The following is an 18,763-nucleotide window of genomic DNA, read 5'->3' as shown; positions in this document are numbered from 1 at the left end:
TAGAAAAGTATTCTCCACAAGGCTTTAGAAACTTGTAGTCTGGTGATAAAAGGAGCAATATCGGCCACTAGATGTGATACAATGTGGCAAGTTCTAGATTAGCCATATAATTAAGAATATTCAGGGTGCCCGAGAAGAGCAGTGGAGAAGGGTGAGGGGTGGTCCCAAAGCAGGCCGTGTTGCTTATACACTTGTGAGGCGACTTCTAATTGGATATCAAAAAAGAGGTCTTGAATCAAGTCCTATGACACCTCTTTCTGGGCTGAGAAATGGTTGAGGCGGTCAGAGAGCTAGTCAGTGAACGTTTATTCTACACTCTGGGCAGTGTCCCTGTTGGCCCAGTCCTCATCCTAGTACAATCACCTGGAGCCCCCGTGTGGTCAGAAAGAGCTTCCCTTCTAGAAAACTGCCTCAAGAAAATACGTAACCTTAACATTTGTACCCCCATAATATGCTGAAATTAAAAAGAAAAAAAAATTATCTCGTCCAACTGGCCATGCTCTCTGGTGGGTTGCTGGGGAGAATTCTTCCAAAATACAGCTTGGGAGAGCCGAGGGGCAAAGCATCACGTTCACTGCAACCAAACACATCCATTGTCATCTGGGGCTAACAAAGTACTCTCGGGGGACCCGCCTCGCAGGGCACAAGTGAGTCCCGGCAATGTGTTCTGTCACTTACCGTCAGGTGGAGGACTTGCTTACTTCCTTCTGGAAGTCTCTGCAGCAAGACACAGTCGTGCTGATGTCGTTGCCTGACGTGTGCCAACTCTTTAAATGCTACGACATCCAGCTGTACAAGGTAAGCAGACATCACAGCCCCCGGCTGTGTCCTTTCCCGAAAGTGGCGGCAATGCCGGGCCGGGGCCGGGGCCAGGGCCGGGGCCCTCCCTCTCCGGTCTCCACGGACTGAGGGTCCCCCCAGGAGTGAACAGGAGGCCTGGCCGTTTTGACCTCTGCCCTATGCTCGGCTTTTCTTTTTGAATTACCTCATGTAAAGGAAAAGCCAGTGGGCACAGCGACCTATGGCTCCAGTAGCAGTGAAGCCCAGATTCAGTCAAATTTCAAGACATTTTAAAGTGAATAATCCGAATAATTAATTGCTTTGGAGTATGCATAACTGTTGGGGTTTTTGTTTTGTTTTATTTTGTTTGAAGCTCTGGCTCTAGAGTGACTATTATATTTGGAGGGTGAGGTCTGTGTCGTTCCTGGGGTGAAAATGTGGTCCCCTTCAGTGAGTCACAAGCCTTACCTTTTGTTATTTTTTTGGAAACAATCTAGTGCTTCCAAGTTTTTAACCACAAAAATTGAAGGCTGGGTTCAGCCCTTAAATATATTTGGTCTGACCCACCTAGTATTGGCCAGCAGTGTTTTTTAAATCACCTATCAATGTTTTAAAATCTTTGGAAAACATTCAAATCCTGGCCACACCAGCCTTTAGTCCTGCACAGGACGGCAGCTGGGCCATGGGGTGGCTGCCCGCTCGGACCGGGCGGGGCCTCTTCCGTGACTTGCCGTGACCCTCCCCGTCCCTGTGGCACGCGTGAGCTGTGGTCGCTTGTCGTTAGAGCCGGCAGAATCGCCGTGTCTTGACCCTTCTGTTGCAGGGAATTGAGGACGTTCTCCTGCATGACTTCCTGGAAGATGTTCCTATTCAGTACCTGAAATCCGTGCGGTTGTTTAGTAAGAAATTTAAGCTGTGGCTTCTTAATGCTTTGGAAGGGTTTCCAGCCCTCTTACAGATCTCCAAACTCAAAGGTAGGTTACAGTGGAAGAAACAAACCCGTTCCAGAAGGGTGGACCAAGCGTGCAGCCCCCACACCGGGGCGTGGCCTTTCACATGGAACCCCCTTCCCACCGCACCGAAGGCCCGGCCTGCGCAGGGTTTCTGACTTTTCTTTCAGTGGCTCTGATGGATTGTTGTGCTGATCCACCCTCTCCCTTTTTACCTATTCTCCCTTCTGAGTAATAACACGGGCTGTCGGCAGGTCCCGGGGGCTAGAGATTGGGGACGGTGCCATGGGCAGCTGTAAGGAAAGGAGGAGGCTGGCCCTGCACCCACTACCCTTGCTGGCTGGCTCCGGCCTCCGGCTCACCCCTGTGTGCTCTGTGCAAAGACTGTCCCTTCCTCCTTAGACATTCTTCCCATGTCCCTACCTTCCTCACACCTCCAGGACGTTCACCAGGCGTTCCCGTCTGTGCCGTGTGACATCTCCCCGCCAACTGTCTGTAATAGACGCTCCTCCCTTCCTTCGGGCTGCCAGGTTGTGGTCCGGAATGCTGCGTCCACCAGGCTGTTTGTCTGCTCAAGGCCCACAGTAGCTTCCTGTCGGGAGCCTGAGCCGCTCTGCGAGTTGGTCCAGCCCCCCGTAGACCTGCCCTCTCTGTGTCCCTTCAGCCCCACGGCCCTCAAAGGCCAGCATGTGCCGTGTGAGCGCCACGGCTGACCGTCCTGGAAATGCCTGTGTCTCCCTCATCCCTTGGTGAGGTCTTCCCATCATTGCCCACGGCTTTCTCCAGTGCCCCTCCCCCACACAGGCCACCCCCTTCTTGGCCAGCTCAGGGCCATTGCCCTCATCAAGTCGGCACCAGTCATGTCCCCACATTTCTGTGAGTCTTGCTTCCTGTGCAATTGTTTCCTGGTTGGTGCAGGTCGGGGACTTGTCTTCTCAAATCGCCTACAGCAGGGGACCAGGTCTAATCTCCACCCCCTGCCCCTGCACCCCAGCTGTGCTTAGCTGCCAACCACGAAGGCAGCAGGGAGAGGGCTGCAGACAGAAAGTGGGACTGGGCTGCCGTACAGGGGTCCGAGGAAGGGGAGCAGAACCCCACTCTATTTTCTGGGTGATCACTTTAACACCTGCCTGAATTTAGGCCGCTGTCTCTCTTTGTTGTTCTTTTGGCTACCTGAGCAGCTTCCTAGTTGACCGTCCTGCCTCCTGCCCCTCCCGGGCCACACTCCTATGCATCCACAGTGATCACTGAAAAATTGCACTGTGATTAAATGTCACCTTCCCTGGCCCCCACTGCCCAAGCATCCCACCCCCCTTCCCTGCCTGCAGTCACTCACAGTTTGGCCTCTGGCCCTATCCATGGCTCCATCTCACCAGGGACCCCCATGACCCAGTCATGCTCCCCAGCAAAACAAGACTGGTTGTCCCTCCCAAAGGGACATTATTCCTGCCATTTTCTCTGCCTGGGCTACCTCCCATCCCCATTCCCGCTGACTAACTCCAACCTACGCCTCAAAGTCCAAAGTAAATGTCACTACCTCAGTGAAGCCTTCCTTTTGTTTGTTTGTTTGTTTGTTTGTTTTGTTTTTAGAGACAGAGTCTCGCTTTGTTGCCCAGGCTAGAGTGAGTGGTGAGTGCCGTGGCGTCAGCCTAGCTCACTGCAACCTCAGACTCCTGGGCTCAAGCAATCCTGCTGCCTCAGCCTCCCGAGTAGCTGGGACTACAGGCATGCGCCACCATGCCCGGCTAATTTTTTCTATATATATATATTAGTTGGCCAATTAATTTCTTTCTATTTATAGTAGAGACGGGGTCTCTCTCGCTCTTGCTCAGGCTGGTTTCGAACTCCTGACCTCGAGTGATCTGCCCGCCTAGGCCTCCCAGAGTGCTAGGATTACAGGCGTGAGCCCCCATACCCGGCCTGAAGCCTTCCTTGATACCTTCTTCTAAACAGGCCTCTCCCCTCGCAGAACCACTCCGTCTTCTGCTCCGTGCGCTCACACTTCTGTCGGGAAGTGTCTGCGTATCTGGTGGCCCGTCCTGTGGAGGATGACCCCCTGAAAGGAGAGGCTGTCCTCCTCTGTCCGTCAATTCCACAAACATCCAGCAAACATCTATTGAGCAACACTGCACGAGTGTCCTCCTAAGTATCTGTCAAATGATTGAATGAATGAATGCATTCAGGAGGAGAGCACCCCCTCTCTATGCGTTCTCTTTGCATCCTTTCCTGTGAGCGTTCGCTGAGGAGAGAACTGTAGGGTTGAGAAATTTGGGAGAGTTCAGGGTTCCCGGGCAAAGGCCCTATACTCTTTTAAACACCTGTCTCAGTGCAATCTGGCTACAGTAACAAACTGGGTAGCTTATAGGCAATAGAAATGTATTTCCCACAGTTCTGGAGGCTGGGAAGTCCAAGATCACGGTGCCAGCAGATTGGGTGTCTGGTGAAAGCCTCCTTCCTGGCTCATAGTCTTGTTGCTTTGTCCTCACATGGCAGAAGGGGTGAGGGATCTCTCTGGGGTCCCTTTTATAAGGGCACTAATCCCATTTGTGAGGCCTCCACCCTCATAACCTAATCACCTCCCAAAGACCCCACCTCCTAATACCATCACCTTGGGGTTGAGGATTCAACAAATGAATGTGTCCAGGAGTGGGTCGGGGGGAAAACAAACATTCAGACTATAGCAGCTCTCATGTCAGGGGTTACTTGATAATTTTTCTGGCCCATGGGGACATTTAAGTCAAGTGGCCCCTGCCAGAATCTCCAGCCATTCAGGAAAGGAACGGCAGACTGGGGGAGGTGAGGATGCCATCCAGGCAGCTGTGCCTTCCCGCTCAAAGCTTGTGTGCCCCCCCCACTGCCGCACATAAGACCTTGAAGTTACAGTATCAGTAATGGCCACATGTATTGTTCTTAACAGAAGTCACTGTGTTTGTCAAAAGACTAAGAAGAAAGACATACCTTTCCAACATGGCAAAGGTAGGTTTCAGCCGAGCAGGCAGCAGGGAACAAAGCAGTTTCCTGAAGTAAGAAGTGAAAGCTGTGCAAGTACCTGCTAAGAGCAGGTGGCAGCTGTGTCCACGGGGAAGGCAAAGGCAGACAGGAGGGCCTTGCCGGCCACGGGCTGGGGAGACCTGCTGGGCTCCCTGACTTCCAGCCAAATGCCCACTCCTTGCCACCCCACCTCGGAAAGGCTCCAATCTCCCCAGCTCTCTCTGAGCAGGAGAGAGAGCAGGCCGACATTTAAAAGATGCCCGAGGTTTAGCCGGGCATGGTGGCACATACCTGTAATCCCAGCCACTCAGGAGGCTGAGGCAGGAGGATTGCTTGAGCCCAGGAGTTTGAGGTTGCTGTGAGCTAGGTGATGCCACGGCACTCTGGCCCGGGCAACAGAGTAAGACTCTTGTCTCAAAAAATAAATAAATAAAATAAAATAAAAATAAAAGATGCCCGAGGGAGGCCCCACACAGAGGTCCCAGCCTGTGTCAGAGGTGAGAGGGTGCAGGAGCAGAACCCAGGACAGACACACAGACCCTTCACCCCTGTCTGTGGCCTCGTGGGTGGCACAGGCCACTAGTTTCCTCAGCTCTGACCTCACTCCCAGGTGATTCTGAAGCTTCAGTGTTAGAGGGAGGTTGAGAAAGGCTGAAGAAAAGATTGTGTGATGCCAGCAGCCAGCACCGGGGCCGCCAGGAGTCTGCTCTGAAACCCGGGGCACTGTGGCTCTGCTCCACACCAGCCTCTGCTCCAGAGGAGCTCGTGGTCTTTGGTTGAACCCGTGCTGGGCTTCCACCCTTCTGATGCAAAGCCCACCCCAGACCCTGACTGCCTGGGGCTGGGACCTGCTTGAGTCCTCCTGCTCTGCAGAGCTGTCACACTAGGAGCTCAGTCAGTCTGTCAGGGGACTAGGGTGTGTCCTTCACCTCAGCCCCACCAGAGCAGACAGCGTGTGTACTAGAGGCAACCCAGGGCTGAGCCCCCTGTTTTTATACCCACTACCCCTTAGGAAAGTCATTTAACACCCCAAGTCCCCTCAGTGACTTCCTCTGTAAAATGGAGGTGGAGCGATTCTTACGACTGGTGTGAAGGCCACCCAGTGTTCATCCTACGTATTCCGGAAGTGTTAGGGATTAGCTTGTCCCATCTGACAGCTGAGGAGATCAGCTCACGCAGGCTAAATTTGTTGTCCAAGGCTCCCGGGAGGAAAGGACAGATGTCTTCTGAGTCCCGGCAGTCACCCCCTTAGAATCCGTCCATGCTATGCCTATACATTCCTCACAGATGATCGATCACCCAATTTTCCTCTCCAGAGGAATTTAGGCATATGGGGCAGGGGCGGAGAACTAGAAACAGCAGTGCCCAGGTAGCCCTGAACACATCCGCCCAGGAGCAGAAGCTTTCTAAATGCTGGTTTCCAGAAAAGCAATTCTAGAATGTGTGAAATTTTAACATTTTTCATTGTTTAAGATTCAATGTTAGCAGGTAACACCAACATCCACTTTTCTTTCTCCTTAACAACAACAGAAAAATCTTGGCAATGTAGAAGGGGATTAGGCAGAAGTAACGTGATGAGATTTAACTGAATATTGTGCTTCCCCCTCCTCTGTAGACCATGAGAATGGTATTGAAAAATAACAGGAGAGTCAGCATTTTGAAGTCGGATCTGCACACCATCCTCACTCAGGGCGCCTTGGATATTTCTAAGAAAGCCCTGGCAAGTGACCCGAGCAATGCGGATGAGCTGGAGAACAACTCAGAGATGAAATGTAATCTTCCTTCTGCCGCTTTCTTTATTGGGGGGTTTGTTTTATATTTGGTGCTAGCATGGCCATCATCAAATCATGAATTTCTTAACAGAAGTAGAACATCATCATTCTTTGATGTTCTGATTTAGCAGCTCGAACATCTCTTCCTGCAGGGGGCGATGAGTGCCCCAAGGAATGCCCTGTGGCCGTTGCTTCCAGCACCCATGCCAGGGTGCCAGGGTCGGACAGGGCAGCCGTGCTAACACGTGAACAAACAGAACAGAACAGATGAGTGCGACTGCTTCTTGACAATATTTCTCACTGGAGTATCTCCTTTGGGGGAAAAAAATTTAATTTCTGCATCCATCTTTTACATGCATAGATTCAAGTGTCTCTTCGATCGTGTCTGAAGTGGACCGAGTTAGCTCTCTGCCTCGCAAGACTCCCTGTCATTCTTGTTAGCAGCATCAGTATTATTTTTAACAATGTGAAGTTTAATTATTTTTCACAACCTGACATGTAACAATGGTGCTTTTTCGATAGTTCATTAGTTTACAAACAAGTGATATGAGGCATGTGGATATTCTTGCTGTTTGCTATCTGATCATGGTAATTGTCTTCCAAGAAAAAAATCTGCCTTCCATAAAGAGCTCGGATTCCTGGCTGATGTGCATGTGTTTATATCCCTGGGGGATGAAAGTAGTGAAAGAAGGAATGGGGGGGGGGGTGCTGGGAGTTTTTTCAGGAAGGGGCTGCAGAATGGTCATGACCCTCCACACCCCAGATTATGGGTAATGGGCCAATCTCTAGGCTGTCCTATAACAGTTACCAGGAGGGTGGCGTGCATGCCCTTTCCAAACACTCCCAGCCAGGATGCCTCAGGAAGATCTAGCAGCTTCTCTCTCTGTGGGCCTAACCCCTTCCTAGTGCACTCAGCTGTGTATAAAGCTGCCTGCTCAGTTCCCGTGGGCTCCATCGGGGTGTCAGCTATGCCTTATTCATCTTGGGCCACATGGCATAGGGCTGGCACAGAGTAGCACTTCAGTCTTTCATGACTAGATGGATACACGGATTCAGTAATATATAAAAGTACCACCTATAAATTATCCCATTTTCTTTCTTTGACCTTGAAGTAGGACTGACTTTGGTAGGGTTGTACCAGTTATGGAAATATTGAAATATGTCCCTTCTTTTTGTTAAGTAACTTCTGCCCACTCTCCTTCACTGTTCTGTCCCTTGCTTCTGTCCCCTGCCCCTATTGCCCTGGCTGACCCAAATCCCAGATCCTCCCCTAGGGTGCTCCCCTTTGCCCTTTAGCAACTAAAGGATTAACACCTATCCCAGCAGACTTCCCAGAAATGACAGCTGTTCTGATTAGTAGGAACTCAAGAGGTCTCCCTCCCAGGTCACTGGCTGCTCCAGAAATCTCAGGTGGCCACCCAAACTCTGCTCTTGCTTCCAGCATGAGGCCTCCCAGGTGCCTGCCAGACTGCCCACTGGCCTGGCCAGGGCTCCTGTGCTCCTGGTACATCCTTGCAAGTCCCTCCAAGAGGATGCCGAGTTCTGCAGGGGGACAGCACACTGACAGCCACTGCTGACCCCTGGCAGGCAAATGCTTCCAAGGTCCAGGTGAACCTTGCCCAAACCTCAGCTGGGGACTTAGCAATCTACTTGGTTTTCTAAATTCTGCTTATTAGACAGAGGTAGTCAAAAAGGTGGGAAGGCCAAAGGCTGTTCTTTGTCTGTGCTACCTGTGCAGGTGGAAGACTCAAGACCCAATGTCACATGTGCTTGCTGGGGCTCCCAACTGAGTGCATAACCCCAGGCGAGGCACTTACATCTCTCAACAGCTTTGATGTCCCCCATCACTTAAATGACACTAATAAACTAGCCCTTTTATGAAAATGGCAAGGATAGGTGAGGTCATGTCTGTAATCTTACAATGAGCTCATTTGAAGACAGGGACTGTATAATTGCAAGGTGTAATTATTATTTCAAAATATCTCTTTCCATTTCAACAAGTGGCAGAGGTGGTTCATAACAGCATGACTGTATGGCTGAACTAGATGCCCGCAGAGTGACAAATCCAGCCTTAGAACTCATCTTTTGTGTTCAAAATGAGTGTGAGGCCTTGGGAATCCCTTTGAACAACTGTTATTTTGTCCCCTAGGTTACCTAGTAAAAAGTACCTATAGAGAGATTCTGCTATGGTGCACAAAATCTTTTTGTTTGTTTTGTTTTGTTTCTTTGTAGGTTTAAGCAGTTTAATTTCTTTGCTGGGAACATCAACAGATCTCAGTGTATTCCTAAACTGTCTGTCTTCAAATCTCCAAGCATTTGTCTTCCAGGTACAAAACTGTGACGTTTTAAAGAAGAGAAGTGGGTGTTGATCATTCTAGCTAAATTATACCCTGAGTGCCCATTGCCTGGGGCTATGAAAAAGAGGTTCTTTAATCTCTGATGAGAAATGTGTCAGGGCTGGCATGTGTGTGAGGGCAGGGGTGGGACTGTCTGCAGCAAGGCAGAGAATGGGGATCACATAGCACAGTGCGTGCGTGTGCACGTGGGTGAGCGTGCGTGTGCACCCAGAGGGAGTGTGGAGGAAGAGGAGAGGTGCCGTCCCTTTGGGGAGAATGGTACCTCGTGCTTTGCACCTAGTAAAGTGTCTGGCTTGATTTCAAAAGCTCAAAGATGATTCAGTTGCAGATGTGGGTGGGTTGATCCTTTGGTCATCGTGGCTCTTGGGAGTCTTTCCGTGGGGTCCTGGCTTGGTTTTCATCATCATCTGTGTGGGCAGTCACCCTTGGAGAGCTGAGAATGCCATCAGAGAAGCCTTGGCACCTAGATCCAGTGGGCACACGGTGGATTAAAACTGAGAAGGAGGCAAGGCAGCTGGGGCTTCGCCTGTTGAGACTTCATGCTCCCCAAGGCTGAGGGGGTTGGGAAAGGCCTTGAAGAGAATATGGGACTTAAACCTGGGCGTGAAGCTCGTGCAGGATTAAAATAAGCTGAGAGAGGGAGACAAGGCATTCAAGAGCAAAAGTGAGCACGTGGGGAATGGAGAGGCCACTTAGGCAAGCAGGAACAGACGGCACTGGGGCTGAAGGCAAAGACTCCGGGGCCGGGGACTAGGGGCCAGGAGCATGGCTTGGTCACTCTCCTTTAAGGATCTAGCTGGCCACATTGCTGCCGCTCCCCTGTCCCACCCACCCGGGCTTGTCCTATCCCTGACCTTTGAGTTGAGGTGAAAGGGCAGAAATAATAACTGAGACCACAAACACTGCAGGGTACTTTGGGGTCTTAAACCTCCAGGAGATCAACCAGAAAACCTCCCAGGAAGGAGCTGGAAAGTCTGTTCCTATTTTCAGCAGGTGTCTGTTTCCAGTCTTTGCTTATTGAAAATAATCATTCCAGATTCTGTAAGGTTTATATTTCTCCTTGTTGGTCTTAGGCAAAGCTTATTTATAACAGCACTGACCTGTCCAGAGGTGCATGGCTCTGAGACATGCATTCATCTGCTAGCTGAAGGCTTATACATCAGCACTGATAGAAGCTGTCAATAATCTGTTCCTTGTTTCGGATACTCCCTCAGCCTCCCACTCTAGCCAGGATGAGCCCACTGGGATAATTAATACCAGTCCTGCCATCCTCCATGTACCCTCCATGCAACACCATGTGTTTCCCAAGTCTCCATGGTCCTGTCTTCAGCCTTCACAAATGAGGCATCTTAGAAAAATGGTGTCACTGCCTGCCTTTGAAGGGCTTGTTTTTGTAGAATAGAGTAGTTGATTTTTTTAAAAAATGACTATTGTAAATAAAACACTTAGATGGTTAAAATGCAAACCCTTGGACTTGTCAGAGATGACTGATGGCTTCAGTCTGCATCTGGCAGTATGCCAGCAGAGGGAAATGTCCAACATTGTCATGTTTTGTTCTTGCTGTCCTCAATGCAATGCAGGTCCCAGCTGGAGGGACTTCACACCCACCCAAAGCTCAGGGCAGCCCTGTGGTATGGCAGGGGCTTTCGGTGGGATGGAAGGGAAGAGAAGCAATGACAGGGAAGGGCATTCTGCCCTTTCTAGTCAGCTTCTCCATGTCTTCCTCAAAGACACGTGACCAAGCCAGTGAGGGGTCCACAGGCATGTGACTGAGAATTAGAAAAGGCTTTGGAGCATGCATATCAACATATGCAATGTGAAATGCATGTGACTCCATGGTTGGTAGGTCACTTTGAGTGTGGCCGAAGGCTCTGTCTAGATGGAGAGTTCTTTAGTCTGCATGTAGCGGCATCTTACTGGGACCCAGTTTGGTGCCACTCAGGCTGTCCAATGACCTCAGCTCCACTGGACACAGGGGCCAGGACTTTCCAGTCCTGAGATCAGTTACACGGTGGGGTGGCCAGCTTTGTGCGTTCCCAAATAAACACCATCTCTTTTCATTATTATGAGATTCTGTGTCCCTTTTTCACAATCAGACTTGACACACAGAAGTGCAGGTGGAAACCAGCCCCTGCCTTCTCCAAGGCCAGTCCCCAGTGGACTTCAGTGAGGCCGAAGTGTTTCTGTCCTGCTTCCAAGTGATCTCTTTTTAAAATTTGCATAGTTATTTAAAAAAAAAAAAGTAGGCCAAATTCTGACCTCCCTCCTCTCCACCAACTTGAAAGGGTTCTGCCCTAGAACCATCTCCCCATGGATGGAGCAAGACCAGAAACAGGTGTTTGCAGCTGCCTCACTTCCTGCCTTATCATTTTGCCTTCCTCTTCTCTTTGTCTCTTTAAAATGTATGTGCGTGACAAATGTGTGCATTTGAAAATATGCTATGCTTCTTGATTTTATCATAAACCCAGCCTTTTTTCTCACAAAAATGTAATAGCCAAGCAGAAGCAAAGAGGAATTTATCAAATTGGCTGCCAGCTTCCAGCTAAGATGGAATTTCCTTCTCACTGCTGTGAGCAAAGCCATGACTCTCTGCCACAGAGATAGTTTTGGTAAGTCAGAGAATGCAAAAACATTTTGTATTCTGCCTTTTAAAAATATTGTTATAGGCCAGGCTTGGAGGCTTATGCCTGTAATCCTAGCACTCTGGGAGGTGGAGGTGGGAGGATCTTCTTGAGCTCAGGAGTTCAAGACCAGCCTAAGCAAGAGCAAGACCCCTTCTCTACAAAAAATAGAAAAATTAGCCAGGTATGGGTCGATAGTCCCAGCTACTCAGGAGGTTGAGGCAAGAGGATTGCTTGAACCCAGGAGTTTGAGGTTGCAGTGAGTTATCATGACACCATTGCACTCTACCCGGGGCAACAAAGTGAGGCTCTGTCTCAAAAAAAAAAAGTTGTTATAGCATAGGTATTTTGCATATTGCCATGTAGAATCCCGTCATCTTCTTTTAACCTTACAAAACCATAGTCATCTTTTTTTTTAATGGCAGCATGATAGCCCATCAAACAGATGAACCATGCTTCTCTTTTGCATTTCATCATTGTTGGACATATAAGAAACTTCTTCTTGTTTTTGAATTATAAGCTTTGTGGCATTTTGAGAAAATCCTTGAGAGGGACAAATGAGTTGGAGAAAAAAATGGGTTCTTTGGAGCACTCACACTTAACTTTCAGGAATAATGATTGATAACGTCCCTATTGTATGCAGATGGTAGAATGAGTGAAGTAGTTTGCATTTTGCAAACTTCCTGGTCTAACCATTAGTCTTCCTGTGTGCGGGGAAGGTCACATCTTTGATACAGATGCCTCATAAAAAGAGGGTTGTAGGAAGGGAAGTTCACCACTCAGTCCACCAGCTTCATGGAATGGATGGGCTCTTCAACAGGAATTTCTTGTATCCTCACAATGTCCCAGGCACCTTCCTGGGCACTGGGCATACAGCAGAGGAAAGACTGACAAAGTCTCCACCCCTGTGAGTTTATACACTAGTCAGGGCAATGATCCCTTCCCCAGAGGGCTGTGAGATACCCTCACAACATGCAGGCAAGAAGGAAGAGAAAACAAGCCTTATAGTAGAACAATTTTGCAAACACGCCATATAGGTGACACTCATTTACAATGAGAGCTCCCTTTAAGGAAGTCCAAATTAACCCTGCTTTATGCTAATGCTTTTCCAGAGCAAAGGGGGAGAGGTGTAATCAGAGAAAGAAATCCAGCCCTGTAGTTGTTGCTTTGGCTAGTCCACCTTCTCTGGACCTCCATGTGAAGTCAATGTATTAACACCAGTAGAATTTTCCTCTTCACATGAACAATGGTTTTTATAAGTGAGGATAGGCTGAGAGTTGTTGTCCAACTTATTCCAGACCAGGTCATGCAATCCTGCGGCGGCACTTTCTCTCACCCCAGCCAGATCCACCAAAGAATAATGAACACAATTGTAGGGAGAAGTTGTGAAGGGCTTTGAAATGGACAAAAAGATTGCTTGAAATGGACAAGAAGCTTTGAAATGGACAAAAGGCTTTGAAATGGACTAAAGGCTTTGGAATGGACAGAAAGCTTTGGTCTACCCTTCTCTACCCTACATTATCTTTGAGTTATTTTTCCGATTCTATAAGTTGTAGTGAACTGATGATAATGCAGATGATCCTCATCCACAGAAATGCAACAATGCAGTTGTGTCAGGTGCATGTCGTTGATTACTGCCAAGAGGACACATCCATTTTGCATCTATTTATAAATTAGTGTCACCATTCTTTCCTGCCTATAGTGTATGTTTAGTGCTTTGAATTCTCTTTTCAACCAACTACATCTTAACTAGTTCCCTCACTAATTAATGAGTTAAATAAAAATCTTTTGACTTTTGTTTTATATCTGAATAAGAATCATGGTTTTAGTTTTATTTAAAAATTATCTTTTAACAATTGTAATAGGCCATATTTCTTCTGTTTCAAGAAGAAAGCAAACATTAACAATTGTTTTCTCTTCTGGGAGAGCAAAGGCCTCTTGGGATTTGGACCATTCAGCTAAGAACCATGCTCTCCTGTCTCTCCTCCCCACACCAATCTCCCTGATGATGGCACTGATGGGGGGCCCACCCGAGAAGACACTGCCTGTATACTGAGTACCTGGTGGCTGGGAACAGCACCATTTCCCTGTAGGATTTGCTTTTCTCCCATGTCACATGGGATGGCTTTAAGTTCCCTTTCATGGCTCAGGCTATTTAGGTCTCTGCCTTTTCTGCCCGAAAGCTGCCCTGTGGGGCTTATCTGAGTGTAGATAGCTACACACTAGGCCCCTTCAGGGTCAGCGGTGGGAACGAGGCTCTGGTAGATGTGAGTTAGCCACAGAGAAGTCATTAGCTTCATAGTGATATATTTATTGGCTATCTATTCTTCTGTCTATCGAATGTATTCATTTTTGGTGATTATTTAAATATAGGTTCCTGGCATCTATTTCATTTGCTGCTTTTGGAATATGTGATTCATATACTTCAGTCATGCATAGAGGAGGAAGAGGAGGAGGAGGACGTGGGGAATGTCAAGGAAATGCTACCAGATGACCAGTCTCTCGTCCAGCCAGACCAGGCACTTTTCCAGCCTCCAGACTCTTCACCAACTCAGGCGTGTGCAAGCCCCAGTGTGGAGCCAGCCCGGGTGATGCTGAAACACACGGGCCAGGGCCGCTGTCCAGTGGGTCTGAGCAGCGTGGTCCTCAGGGTCCTAGGCTTCCTGGTGGACACTGCCACGGGCAATAAGGTAGAGACACCAGGACCCCCTTCCACAGAGCTGTTTTAAGGAAAGTAAGAACTATAGGTGATTAGGAAACCCATACACATTATCCAAACAACGATAAAGGATTCTAGAATCATCTTTGCTTTAGGTGATTTTGCAAGGGGTGATTATAATAGCTTACCTGTGGGTCACTGGGCAGCTCAGGTTTGTGGTGCATTGATATGTGCCTGTAGGACACAGGTTGGACAGGTCAGAGATGGGCCCCAATGCCGTGCACAGGACCCAGACTGATGAATAATGGAAATTCCTCCATTGAGGAGGGGGGAGTGGGCTGGTTAAAAAAAATTGTTTTACTACTAATTTCTAAAACTGCTATAGGCCAGGTGTGGTGGCTCATGCCTGTAATCCTGGCACTCTGGGAGGCTGAGGCGGGCGGATGGCTCAAGGTCAGGAATTCGAAACCAGCCTGAGCAAGAGTGCGACCCCGTCTCTACTATAAAAATAAAACTAAATTAATTAGCCAACTAAAAACATATAGAAAAAAATATTAGCTGAGCATGGTGGCGCATGCCTGTAGTCTCAGCTACTTGGGAGTCTGAGGCAGGAGGATCGCTTGAGCCCAGGAGTTTGAGGTTGCTGTGAGCTAGGCTGACACTATGGCACTCTAGCCCTGGCAAGAGAGTGAGACTCTGTCTCAAAAATAAAATAAAACTGCTATATATGTTGATGTTTAGCCACTATACATAGTCTTCTTTTTGTACCCAAAAGTTCCCCTCTTGAATGGATGGGTTGTGCTTACTAGGAGACCATTAGAAGCTGGTGTATGGCCCTCGACACAGTTCATAGTGGTCACTGTTGCGAAAACTGATGTGAAAACTGTTCGCATCCTATAGTCCTCAGAATAATTGGAAGCTTCCAGGGACCTTTCCTTCTTGAGCAAATCTCACTCCAAGTTCTCCAGAGTGTAGAGATCCTGTACAAACCATTACTGAGCACTGCCTGGATGAGACACCATGCCAGACAAAAACAATATGAGCAAGAGCCAGGGAAATGCATCTCTTGGGTTTACAAGTTCTCTCTCTGTATTTGGTCTTTGTTTTTTTCATGCTGGGTTAGTAAATTCATACATCCAGCTGCATTCAGTGCTCCCTGTGCAGGATATTCAGATGTGTGTCGGCAGATGAGAAACTCACGTTCTCTGTGAGTGTGTATGCGAGGCAGACATAATCGATGAAGCATGAAAGAGTGAAATACTGACCCCAAATTGGGGATGTGCTGGTGAGAGCAGGGCCTCCTTAGAAGGGGGCAGTTAAGGCACCATTCAGGGAGCAGGTGTTCCAAGGCAGATGGCAGAAGGCAAGGCCAGTCAGGTCTGAAGGCTGTGCCCAGGAGAATGACTCTCCCTGCTCCTGATCCCCTGGGGAGTATACCCAGGCCTAGCAGCAGAGGCTTCAAGAGCTGGCCAGCAGCAAGATCACCTAAGTATATTCTGGAGCATTCTGTGGAGCCCCCACAGGACCAGCATTAATGCTGGGCTGCAGTGTTCAGCTCAAAGCGAGCAGTTCTCTCTGCTCATCAGTTGGGGCAGGAGGTGGGACCATAGCATAATAATTCATTAAAAAAAAATCATTCATAGTAAGAAAGTCTTTATTCAGGACCATGTCCATAGGTGTAGGGACCACTGCAATGGGGTCTACCAGTGGGAGAGATAGGGCTCAACTCTGAACACGGCATGGGCAGGTGGGAATTTATAGCCAAGGAGCAGGGTGGGGGCAGTGGATGGGAAAGAGGAGACATCAGGGGTAAGGGGGGGGTTCTGGCTAAACCCACCTGACAGGATTCTGGCAGAAGACAGGCCAGGTTGATCAGATGTCACCTGGGTTGGGGGGATGGAGGGGATTAGGAACCTGATCAGATATCGAGGGTGATCAGATATCCAGGACGGGGCATTCTTGCTAAATTGACTTAGCAGAGTTCTTGCTAAAACTGCATTTTACATGGAAGCAGGTGTAGGAGAAGGTTTAGGAGCCTGACTAAAGTTGGGCCAAGCAGAGAATCTTTGTCAAAATATACATCCTCCTTAGTCAGCAAGGTAACCAGGAGTGAGCTTTGACCTCTCCTGCCACAGCCAGACGTCTGGAGAGCAGACACCGACAGTTCTCCTGTGCCGGGCATTTCCATGCATCATTTCATCTCAATGAGATAGGCGTTACCACCCCCATTTCACAGATGGCTTAACTGAGGCTCATGGAGGGGTTGAGTTACTTCCCCAAGGTCACTTCATCAATAATTGGGAGAGTAGGATTGACACCGCCACAGGTCTCCTTCCAAGACTGTCCTTCCCAGCATTCTCTCTCCCCAGACAGTATGCTACCAGGTGCTTAAATCCCAAAATTGGTGGCTTGGGAATAAATAAAAAATATTTTCAAGTCTGACAAGTGGGCAATTCTGGTATACAATTTCCTAGGTTCAGATTCTACCTCTTTCACTTATTAGCTGAGCACCTTGGGCAAGTTGCTTAATTTATGGGGATAATAATATCTTATTCCATAGGGCTGCTATGAGATTTAAATAAGTGAATGGTTATAAAATGCTTAGAATATTTCTTAGAACATAGTAAGTACCCAATAACCACTAGCCATTGTTATTATTATTTCTCCAAAACAACCTCCTAATCTGGGCACCTTTTCTTTTTTAAAAAAAATTTTATTTGTATATATTCATGGAGTACAAGTGCAACTTTGCTGCTTTGAGACACTGCATTGTGGTGCAGTCAGAGCCTTCAGCTGAACACCTTTCCCTAACACTCTCAACCCAATCCCCTAGCTCCTCTGAAGTTCACTGCAATGAGATTTGACCTGTATTTAATTGGTGGGAACAATAGAGAAGATAATAAATACTTAATTGAACTATATAATAAGGCAATACAAGCAGATGAGTGTCAGATAATCCAAGGTAATATACATTAGAGATTAATTAAACCTGCTTCTGTTCGTTCATGCCTACCAAATTAGCTATAATCACTTAAACGATCTAACACCAAAAAGTTACACTCATCTAATTTTCATTGCATTCATTATTCAGCATTTGCACTCATCATCAACAAAAAAAAGCACACCCTCTACGTCCCATCTGCATTCATCTGCCACAATTTAACGCCCCACTCGGCTGCACATCTGTGGCAGCCTCTTTGTTTGAACAATTTAGCACTGCCCTGCACCTACAATAACTAAAGTCAGCATTCTGGATTGCCATATCCATCTGTCACTCTTCAACGTTCCAGCAACTTTCAAAATAGTAAGATGCCAAGGTGTGTTTAAGAATAAAGTAAAAGATTATAACAATATTAAATAAAGAATATTCGTTTTAAAGAACAAATTACATGGTTTTCATTTTAGATCATGTACTCAAAGATTAAAGCAGAGCAAAAAAAAAAAACAACTTTTTAAAGTGACTCTTCAGCTCTAGGGTAAAGGTGAAGACGCTTTTTTGAGAAAAAAGGAAGATACCTTTTCTCTGGGTGATGACAATTATTGTCAAATTTAGAGAAAGAGTGAGAAATGTGCTTTCATGAACCTTGCACTCAAAGTCATCATATGTGCATCTTTGGCAAAATTTATTGACTTATGGGGGATCTATTGATGAAGTCAGACCAGGAAAGTACATGTCTATTGGTTTTAAAGTAATCATATCCAAGGATTTGCAAGTCTTCTGAGTTCCCCTGGAGTTAAGGGGATGGTACGTTCTCCCTGTTTCTCTGATAGGAGGACTTGCTCAGACAGGTGAAGAGCTGGGGAGAGCTGGCACTTACAGAACTCAGAAACTGTGAATCTCTCAAAGCTATTACTACCTAATTGAGTGTCAGCTCAACCAATATCAGAGAACTGTCTTCATAGGCTTTTCCCTCCATCTAATGGCATATTTGATGGGTGGGGGAAGGAGAGTCTATGCGGGAACTTGAGCCAACCGCATCTGCTCCAGGGACTTGATGAGAATGCAGGGATTGGTGTCCACCTAGAAGGCAGCCAAAGTGATGGGGAATTCACAGGTGCATTTCACAAACCCCCTCCTGATTTTCAGGACAGGTCCACTCTCTCCCGTGTCTATACAGGAAGAGTGTTGGTTTGTTCTCACTGGACCTCCAGGGTGTTTCTCAAAACAACTGCAGGCCACTCTTCCTTTTCTTACAAAAAGCCCGTCTGCTCCCCTTACTCCTTGCATCATACTAAGATTGCAACCCCCCTCCCACCAAGTCCTCACCAGACCCTGAGCTTTTCCTTGAGAAATTAGGTTTTCCCTTAGTAGGAATAAATGTGCAAACTTCCTCTTTATGTCCCAGGGGGCAGGGAGCACAGGAGTGATAGAAATATTCAAGTGGTGGTTCCTGCAACAGAGACTAGTATAACTTTCTCTTTTTATCTTTTCCTTTTAAACATCTCCTCCTCGTAGCTCATCCAGGTATTGTTGGAAGACAAGGCCACCAAAAGCACTGTTAAACTCAGCCTTCCTGTGGGACAAGAAGCCCTCGTAACCCTAAAAGACGGACAAAAATTTGTGATTCACATATCGGATGTAGCCCAAACCTCTGAAAATATTTATTTCAGAGAAAGCAATGCTAATATGTAA

At 47.6% G+C, this 18,763-nt stretch overlaps 1 protein-coding gene across 1 annotated transcript in view; it reads left to right on the top strand.

Moving 5' to 3' along the window:
• Positions 1–18,763, top strand: part of RFX8 (regulatory factor X8) — a 58,068-nt gene extending 39,305 nt beyond the window's left edge. The window contains exons 8-15 of the mRNA XM_012740523.2: positions 685–798; positions 1,604–1,754; positions 4,648–4,706; positions 6,337–6,493; positions 8,726–8,820; positions 11,345–11,459; positions 13,845–14,161; positions 18,587–18,763. Of these exons, the coding sequence (XP_012595977.1) occupies positions 685–798; positions 1,604–1,754; positions 4,648–4,706; positions 6,337–6,493; positions 8,726–8,820; positions 11,345–11,459; positions 13,845–14,161; positions 18,587–18,763 (1,185 nt within the window). The remainder of the gene's footprint in view (positions 1–684; positions 799–1,603; positions 1,755–4,647; positions 4,707–6,336; positions 6,494–8,725; positions 8,821–11,344; positions 11,460–13,844; positions 14,162–18,586) is intronic.

Source organism: Microcebus murinus, chromosome 3 (assembly GCF_040939455.1).
Source record: "Microcebus murinus isolate Inina chromosome 3, M.murinus_Inina_mat1.0, whole genome shotgun sequence".
NCBI classification, from domain to species: domain Eukaryota; kingdom Metazoa; phylum Chordata; class Mammalia; order Primates; family Cheirogaleidae; genus Microcebus; species Microcebus murinus.
This window is presented reverse-complemented; position numbering and strand designations above follow the sequence as displayed.